Genomic DNA, 9,667 nt, shown 5'->3' on the forward strand with positions numbered 1-9,667 from the left:
TTCCCAGCTGGAAAAGGAACTCTGGGAATTGCTTGGAAGCGTTCCCATGATTCCCAACCCTGGTTCTGCTTCCATGAAAATTTGGGGCTGGGTTTTGCTGCCTTTGCCCCAGAGTTTTCTGATTCCCAAGAAGAATATCCCAGTTTTTCTTGGACTGTCAGGAAAATCCAGGTTTTTTCCCTGGCTTCCAGCGCTGCCAGAGCTCGGGGTGGAATTCCTGGAGAGGGAATATTGGGCTGAACAAGGAAAACTTTCTAAAGGATAAAGAAATTTTGGGAAAATATCTCTGGGAAGCAGCAGGGTGGGCTTGAATTCCTGGGAATCCAAGGGAATGCTGCCAGCTCCCAGAGTCTGTCATTGGCTTTGGGGAAAATCCTGGGATTTGGATGGGAAGGCCGGGAATGCTGGGGATGAACAGAAGCTCAGTCATCCCGGAACATTCCTGCCTTGCCACAAAATTGTTTCCCAAAAAAACCCCCATTCCTGCTCTCCCAAAAATTGTTTCTCAAGGCTCAGGAGGGGCTTTGCTACAGCAGGGCCTTGTGCTTCCGGAATTCCCACAAAATCCCTGGATCCAGGAACATCCAGGGACAGAATGGAAATCCCTGAGGGAAAATTCACGGCCAGAAAAATCCATCGATAGGGAAAAAAAAAAAAAAAAAAAAGGGAGAGAAGAGAGAAAATCAGGGAATGTTTCATCCCAGGGAGGAAATTCAAGGATCGTTTCCACACATCCCAAGGCAGAATTCCCAAATCCCCCTTCCCTGATCCCTCCTTTATGGACCAGCACCGTGTCCATGGGGGAATTTCCCGGGAATCCGGCAAATCCCAGGATTTTTCCAACATCCCATTCCGGAGCCACATCCATTCCTCCATCCACACATGGATCCAATTACTTCAGGAAAAGCAGCTCGGCCGCGGCTCCCTTGAAAGGATCCCGCGGCAGAAAGGGAAAAATAAATCCCAAAAAAGCGCCAACCCCATAAAAACCCCGAGCAGGCTGGCGCGTTTTCCAGCAGGAAGTTTGGGAATGTTTGCAGCTGGAGGAGGCGCGAGCCGGTGGCCGAGCTCCTGGCAGTGGGGAAAAGCGCTTTTTTCCCGAATTTTTCCCGATTTTTTTCCCGATTTTTGCCCCGTTTCCCTCCCGCTTTGGCGGCTCCCGGCGCGGGTGGATTCCAGATGGGATTAAAGCAGGAATGGGGAGTCGCTTTTCCCGAGGAAAAACCCCCGGGAAAAAAAGCAGGAAAAAAATCCATCCCAGCCCCCCGGAGCAGATCGGGAGAAGCCGCAGGATCGGCTCCTGGAATTAAACTCCGCCTAAAGCCTCTCCTAAACTTAACCCCGAGCGTTCCCCAACGGGACAAACCCCAGAAAAGGCCGGATTTCGGGAAAAGGGAGCTTTCCTTCCCCCATGCATCCGATCCTTTGGGATTATCCCGATTAATCCCGCTCCGAGGCCGAGGAGGGATCGGGAATTTCCCGGGAATTCCGGGGTCTCCATCCCTTTCCAGCAGCCTCCAGCTCCCTCCCGCTCCCGGCAAAACTTTTCCAAGAGCCGCCTGAAGGTTCCTCCGGCGCTTTTCCCAAGGCATTCCCGGTTTTTTTTGGGGGGGGATTGGGATGGGCACTCACCGGGCAGGAGGCAGAGGGAGCAGGCCAGGAGAATCCCGCTGGGAATATCCATGGAATCGCCGGCTGCCGCAATCCCCGCTGCCGAGCATCGGCGGGACTGGGAGCTCCGAGCCCAGATCCCGTCCCTTATCCCAAACTTTTTCCCGGCTCCCTGACAGCGGGAGAGCGCTGGGAGGGAGTGGGAGGGACCGGGGAACGGGGAGGAGGGGAGGGATGGCGATGGGGACGGCCCTTTCCAGCCGGGACACCCTTTAGGGAGCGGAGCCCAGGTGGGAATTCCAGCCTGGAATCGGCTGTGCCAGCCGGGGATTTCAGCTTGGAATCAGCTGTGCCAGCCAGGAATTGTATTCTGGAATCGGGGCTGTGCCAGTTGGGAATTCCCACCTGGAATCCTGGGATGAGGCGCAGCAGGAAAGGATGGGAATGGGGACAGCATCCTCCAGGCCGTGCCACCCTTTAGGGTGGATTCCAGCCGGGAATTTCCACTTGGAATCAGCTGTGCCAGTCGGGAATTCTACCTGGAATCAGCTGTGCCAGTCAGTAATTCCAGCCTGGAATCAGCTGTGCCAACCTGGAATTGCGACATGGATTCGGGGCTGTGCCAGCCAAGAATTCTGTTCTGGAACTGGGGCTGTGCCAGCCGAGAATTCCAGCCTGGAATCTGCTCTGCCAACCTGGAATTGCGACCTAGAATCAGCTGTGCCAGCCAGGGATTCCTACCTACAATTGGCGGTGCCAGCCGGGAATCAGGACTGTGCCAGCTGGGAATGCCCACATGGAATAGGGGTTGTGATGGATCCTAGGATTACCCTCCCAAAACGCTGGCATGGATCCTTGGATCTGCTCCCCAGAATTCTGGGGTGAGTGCTGGGATCTGCTCCCAAAATCTTAGGAAGAATTCTGGATGTAGCTCCCCTAAAATGTTGGGGTGGATATTGGGATTTCCCCCCCAAAATTTCCCTGGAGTGAATCCAGGGATCAGCCTCCCAGCTTCCCGTGGCCTCTCCTGGTGGATCCCACAGGGATGGGAAGGGTTTCAAGGTGCCCAGGTGTCACCTCCTCTGGGAAAAGAGGGGAGAAAAATGGGAAAAAAGGGGGTAAAAACCTGGGAAGAAAAGTGAGGGGAAGCCGGGAAGAAAATAATGGAAAAACTGAGAAGAAAGGGAGGAAAAAACCTGGGAGAGACAGGGGAGAATTCGGGAGAGAGTGGGGGGAAAACTGGGGGAAAATAAAAAAACTGGGAGAGGGGAGGAGAAAACAGGGAATGTTTCATCCCAGGGAGCGAGTTCAGCTGGATGCAGACCTGGGAATGACATCAGCCATTCCCAAAGGGAAGATCCCGTGTTTTTCCCAGATTAAAATCCTTGGATGACTCCTCAGGAGGCTGCTCCGGCCGCGTGCTCCCAGCTGACCCCTGGGTCCAGGGAAAGCTTTTGTTTATCTGGAAAAACCTCTGGATAGCAGGAATTCCTCATGGAATCATGGAATGGGGAGGTCGTCCCATTCCAATCCCTCTCCATGGGCGGGAATGGCACCCACAAATCCCTGGATCCAAATCCCAGCTCCTCCAAATCCCACAGGACTTTGTGCTTCCATCCTGACCTTCCTTCCCTGTTTTTTGGGATCATCCCAGGAGGTTTTCCGGATTTTTCCAGGCTCCAGCTGCTCCTGACCTGTGGGAGGCATCTGGCCTTGGATGCGGCTGCCTCGGGAGTTTGGGAAGAACCAGCCTGGAAACCAGGAATGTAAACACAGGCTGGGAATGACAACAAATCCCCAAATTCCCAGATTTCAGCGCAGGAGGAGCTGGGGAGGGGGGGGGGAATGCAGGGATTTTATCCCGTTCCAGAGGATTTTCCCACTACCCAGGGAAAGATGGATGCTCAGGAACACCAAACCCCACTCCAGAGCTGGATTTGGGATTGGGATTTGTCCCTCTGGATACCCGGGAGCAGCTCCAAGCTGGAGCACGTGGATCCCCCATTCCCGATCCAGCAGCTCCGCTGAGCTCAGAGCTCCGGAGAATTGCTCCAAAAAAAAAAGTTGGAAGCAGAATTCCAGCCTCTCCCACAGCATCAGATCTTCCCAGAGAAAACAGGGAAGAAGAATTCCAGTCTCTTCCACACAGGAAAACAGGGATCAGCCCCACCCCAGATACTGGGATGGATCCTTGGATTATCCTCCCAAAATTCTGGGATGGATCCTTGGATCTGATCCCCAAATTCTGGGATGGATCCTGGGATCTGCTCCCCAAAATTCTGGGAAGGATTCTGGATGTAGCTCCCCTAAAATGTTGGGATGGATCTCAGGATTCCACCCTCAAAATGCTGGGGTGAATCCAGGGATCAGCCTCCCAAATTCTGGGATGGATCCCGGGATCAGCTTGCCAAAACATGTGGTGTGGATCCTGGATTCAGATCTCCCAAAATTCTGGGATGGATCCTGGGATCAGAGCCCCCAAAATGTTGGAATGGATCTTGGGATCTGCCCCCAAATGCTGTGGTGATCTCTGGGATCAGCCCCCAGAATTCCAGGATAGCTCCTGGAAAATTGGGCAGGACTGGATGATAGGGGCTGGAAATCTTGGGAATTCTGGTGGGAATGAGGAGCTCCCATCACGGCCCTTTCCAAGCCCTGCTCCCATTCCTGGGAATTGTGGGGATCCTTGGCTCAGTGGGGGGCACTGGGGGGTCCTGATCCCCTCCCTGTCATCCCAAGGAAATTTGGGAATGCTCCTGGAGCGAGGGGAAAACCAGGAGCCGAGCCAGAGGTGTCGGGTTTGCCTTTAAAATTCCCGGTGGAGCCAAGTGCCAAACTCATCCATCAAACATCGGATCCAGGCATGGAAAACGCTCCTTCAGTTCCCTGGGCTGGCTTCCAAGAGGATTCCTGCCAGGAGCCTTTTCCATGCTCCCCTCCGGCTGTTTTCCGAGCTGCCACCAGATCCCAGAGTTTCCAAATCCAGCTTTTCCCCTGCAGACGGGAATGGGGCAGCCGTGAATTCCCTTTTCGTGGAATTCCATATCCATGCAGGAGCCTGGGAAGCCCCAGGATGGGGAAGGGTGGGAAAGGAACCTCCAGTGGAATTCCAGAGGTTCAGGTTGGATTCCCAGCAGGAGACTCTGTGCTCCCCTCATTCCTATTCCAGGGACACCGCTCCCTATAGATGAATTATGGAATTACTCTGGAAAACTCTGGGAATTTCCTGGAAGCTCCCACAGCTCAGGGAGTCCATGGGATCCAAGCACTGTTGTGTTGGGAATATCCCCCATAAACCTGAATGCTGGCGCAGGATTTATCCCAATTTTTTTTCCCACTTTTCCCCCTCTGATTCTTTGAGATTTATCCATTGGCATTGGAGAAAGAGAGGAATTGTGTCGGATAATTCCAGGGGGTCACCACAATTCTCAGTCCATGAAGGATGTTGGGAAAATGTTGGATTTGGGAATGGGGACGGAGCAGAGTCACCCACACAGGGAGATTCCCACCTGAGTCCACCTGGATTCCATGGAATTTTTGTAATCTCCTTGGATTTTCCCATTAATCCCTCGTTTAATCCTCTCCTGCTGGGGTTTCCTGGGATCCCACATCTTCCTCTTCCTCCATCCCACTGCTTTTTCCACTTCCAAATAAATCTGGATGGGCAGAAAATAAGGAAGTTGGGATAGCCACTAAATATAGATACACAAAAATTATGGAATCCTGGAATGGTTTGGGTGGGAATGAAACTTAAACCCATTCCATGGCCTTGGACAATTCCCACTATCCAGGTGGCTCCAAGCCTCATCCAACCTGTTCTGGGACACTCATTCCCCAAATTCCTCTCTTTTCCTCCAAAATCTCTTCCCTGGATCTCTTGCCTTTCTCCCTTTCCATCACCCTCTCCCAAACTTTTCCCATCCCAGGGAATCCACACTCCATCTCCAGGAATTCCCAATCCTGGTGGTCTCCAGAGGATTGGAAGCTGAGGGCGCCACTTGGAATTGGGAATTTCAGCTCCCACTTCCCTCTCCTGTTCCTTTGGAAGTGATTTTCCATTGGGAAGAGCTTCTCCCCCAAATCCACACTTCCCAGTAATTCCCAGTCCTGGTGATCTCCAGAGGATTGGAAGCTGAGGGCACCACTTGGAACTGGGAATTTCATCTCCCACTGGGAGGAGCTGCCTCGTCTCCGATCCTTTCACCCCTTGGAATTTTCGTTTGTGCTCCGCATTCACTTCATACTTGGAATGAGTCAAGGCGGCTCCAGATTCCCCTCCCAGTGAAAAATTGGGATCTTTTCCAGGGATAATGGGAACCAGCTGCCGGCGGCGGAGCAGACAGAGCTGTTTGTTCCCGCTCCCGGCGGAACAAATGGAATCATCTCCCTTTCAAATCCCGGGATCTGCGTTACCCCAGCGCCAGGTATTGTTATTCCAGAGGAGCTTCCATCCAAAGGGACGAGCGCCCGGCCCTGGACTTCTCCATAAATTATCCACTCTGGAATCCAAACATCGGCCTCCGGATAATTGGCAGCTGCGGATATTCCAGGGCTCTCCGGGTGCTGTGTCCGTGGTTTTGCCGTTCCTCTGTAATTGTGGGCAGAGCCAGGGACGTGCCGGGATTCGGCCACGCGGCTCCGGAATGTCCCGGGGCCGGAATCCCTGGAAGGGCCACGGCGGCAGCTCCAGGGCTTTTTCCCTAAGGATCAGGTTTTGCCAAGGAGGATGGTCCATCCTTCATTTCACAGGGAATGGTGGTGCTGAGGAGGAGCTGGAAGAGCTGGAATTGTCCCACCTGTCCCTGGGGGGAAGTCTGGATTGTGGGGGTAACAGAACTCCATGAAAATTTGGGATCAGCAATCCTAGGGGAAGATGGGGATCGCCATGTCCTAGGGAAAGATTGGGATCACCACATCTGATGAAAAGATCGGGATCACCAATCCAATGGAAAGATTGGGATCATGACGTCCTATGGAAAGATTGGGCTCTCCATGTCCCATGGAAAGATTGGGATCACCAATCCAATGGAAAGATTGGGATCAGCAATCCAATGGAAAGATTGGGATCATGACATCCTATGGAAAGACTGGGCTCACCGTGTCCCATGGAAAGATTGGGATCACCAATCTGATGGAAAGATTGGGATCAGCAATCCAATGGAAAGATTGGGATCGCCAATCTGATGTAAAGATTGGGATCACCAATCCGGCGGAAATATTGGGATCCCCAATCCCGCTTCTCTCTTCCCACATTCCCAGCCAGCCAGGTGGGAATTTTCCCCCGAGGATTTTTTTTAATTGCTTGCATCCAGCCCGGCAGCACCAGGAAATGAAATTCTGGGATAACCCCAGGGGTGGGATGAGGAAAGATGGAAAATTATCCATGGTGGGCTGTGGATGCTGCCAGGGGGAAAACGGGAAATTTTGGGAATGGTTTCATTCCTTATCCCAGCTCAGATCCCTGATCCTGAATTTCTGTGGAATTCCGCTCATCCCAAGGGTGGTCCCGTGTCCCTGCGGTGACCACACCCGCGCTCCCGGTGAGATTCCCATTCCCAGATTTCCGCAGCGATTCCCTCCCGGCAGCGCCAGGAGAGGGAGCCCGAGGCGCTCCCGCATCCAGGAATTCTCCGCTCCGCGAGGCCGCATCCAGCGGGATCCGCTCTCCCCGTTCCCGCGGCTCGGGAATTCCAGCCGGGATTCTGCTCCAGAGCTCTGGGAATGGCGCGCCTGGATCCAGCCCCGCTGGGGCAATTCCCCTTGGACTTCCCTTGGGAATGCTCCCGGACTGGGGGAGACACATTCCGGAGGGAACAGGCACCAACCTGGATCTCTGCTCCTGATGGGAATTCAGAAATCCTTGGTCCTGATGGGGATTCAGGGATCTCTGGTCCTGATGGGAATTCAGGGGTGATCGTGGATAATTCAGGGATCTCTGGTCCTGCTGGGAATTTAGGGATGCTGGTGGGAATTCAGGAATGCCGATGGAAAATCCGGAATCTCCGGTGCTGATGGAGAAACCGCTGCCCCTGGAAGAGACCAGGACACAGCACCCGGATCTTGCTCGGTGCCAGCAGGAGATTGGAATCCTTGGAATTCTTTCCAGGTGCTGAGCATCTCCCCTTCCCGGGATCCACAGCAGGATGATGGATGTTCTCCGGGAAAACAAATCCGGCTGGGAGCTGGAATGGGATCCCACCAAACATTCCAAGCCAAACCTGAGGCACAAAATCCCTGGGATGTTTCCCCTGCCCTCCCCAGCATTCCCAAAGCTGGGATTTGGGGTTGCAGGGCTGTCCTGGTGGAGCCTGAGCTGTTTTCCTGACCACGCCAGAGGAATTTCCTCTGGGAAGGGAACTGTCCCATCCTTGGCAGTGCTGCAAATTCCCAAATTCCCAAATTCCCACCCCATTCCCGGCATTCCCGCTACTCCCAGCTCAGATGAGGGGCTCCCCTGGCTTTCCCAGCTTTCCCAACTCCCAGCCCCCTTCCCAACATTTCTGGGCTCATCCCAAGCTGCATTTGGGATCTGGGAGATGCTGGGATTTCCCCAAATGTGGAAAATCGGGATCCATCCATCACCAGATTCCCAGAATCCTCCCAGCTCCAGGCACCTTCCCTTCCCATCCTACCTTTCCCAGCTATCCCAGCTTGGCTCCCAGTTTGTTTCCGAGTTTTCCGAGTTTTTCCAAGCAGGTCCATTGGGAGAATCAATTCCCCCTGTGGGATGAGGCAGCCGAGACACGGAGCTGCTCCAAGGCTTTGGGAAAATTGGGGATTCTCCTCTCCGGCTTTTCCAGGCCTGGATATTCCCTGTCCTGAGCTCTGCTTCATTCCAAGCATCCTCTCAGATCCTTCAGATCCCGGGAAAACGGAGGATTTTTGGGAAAAGGTCACGGCTGGGTGGGTCGGGATTTAGCGGTGGGCTGATGTCATTAATTCCCTGTTAATTGCATTAACCTTTCCCACACCTTTGCAGCCCAGCTCACGTGGTTCATCCTTAAAAATAGTTGATTTTCAAGGGAAAATTTGGGATTTTTCCCTCCTCCTGTTATCAGATCCAATGGTTTTTGACAGGGATGCTTGGAATAAAACTCATCTTCCATCGGATTCTTGGTGAAATAATCTCCTTATAAGAGGGAAATCCTTGCTTTTAGGGCTGTGCTTTTCTGCCAGGAGGATTGGGAATGCCTTTGGAATTGGCCTGGAGTTGTTTGAAAGAAATAAAATTAAGCGGAGGAAAAAAGAAATTAAAAATAAAATGTAAAAACCCTGAAAAATCAATCCTGGATAATTCCAGGACTTGGCTGTATCCTGGTTCCATTCCCTGGAAACAAGGATTTTAGAGTTATTTGGACACACTAATGTCCTAAATTATTCTGAGCGTCACTTCCAGCTGGGCCTGGAAAACGGATCTGCCAGCCCTGCTGGTGTCACTGTCGATAATAAAAACAGGGGTAGAAAAATGTCCTTTTCCATGCGGATGGATCCTTCTGGATGCTGCAGCAGCCTGGAATAGCCAGGAATATCGAAACATCCATGGATTCTTTAATTTCCCATGGAACATCCATCCCCCTGGGTGGCTGCAAGCAGCCGAGGCCGGGCCTGGCACGGGATGGGCTCTCAGCTCCATTCCCAGCTCAGCATTCCAGGATTTTCCTGGCGCTGTCGGGATGGGAGGGAGCCGGGCCATGTCGCGATAGCGGGGAACCCTCGCCGACACCGACACCGACACCGCGCGTTTGTCGCGACCCCTCCCAGCACGGCCGCACCGGGCCGGCCGCGCATCCCGGCTCGCAAAGGGTTAATAACGGAACCGGGGCTGGACCGGGGCACGCAAAGGGTTAAATTTGAACCGGGGCAGGACCGGGGCACGCAAAGGGTTAAATTTGAACCGGGGCAGGACCCGGGTTCCCAAAGGGTTAAAGCGGAGGTGGCACCGGGGCTGTTGAAGGGTTAAAGCGGTGCCTGCGGAGCGACACCGGGGCTGCCGCAGGGTTAAATCGGAACCGGGTCCGGACCCGAACCGGGGCTGCCGCAGGGTTAAATCGGCACC

General features: G+C 53.5%; 1 protein-coding gene across 2 annotated transcripts in view; it reads right to left on the reverse strand.

The window, feature by feature from the left end:
- The window catches only part of ITGA11 (integrin subunit alpha 11), a 44,324-nt gene extending 35,379 nt beyond the window's left edge, over positions 1 to 8,945 (reverse strand). Inside the window, exon 1 of one of the 2 annotated variants that reach the window (XM_058033754.1) lies at positions 8,244 to 8,945. In XM_058033754.1, coding sequence (XP_057889737.1) covers positions 8,244 to 8,454 — 211 coding nt within the window. In that variant the 5' untranslated portion in view covers positions 8,455 to 8,945. Of the gene's footprint in view, positions 1 to 1,632; positions 3,007 to 8,243 lie in introns of those variants that run through there. The other variant, XM_058033755.1, reaches the window with a different exon arrangement.
- Between the last annotated feature and the right edge of the window lie 722 nt (positions 8,946 to 9,667).

This window comes from Melospiza georgiana, chromosome 13 (genome assembly GCF_028018845.1).
Source record: "Melospiza georgiana isolate bMelGeo1 chromosome 13, bMelGeo1.pri, whole genome shotgun sequence".
NCBI lineage: Eukaryota > Metazoa > Chordata > Aves > Passeriformes > Passerellidae > Melospiza > Melospiza georgiana.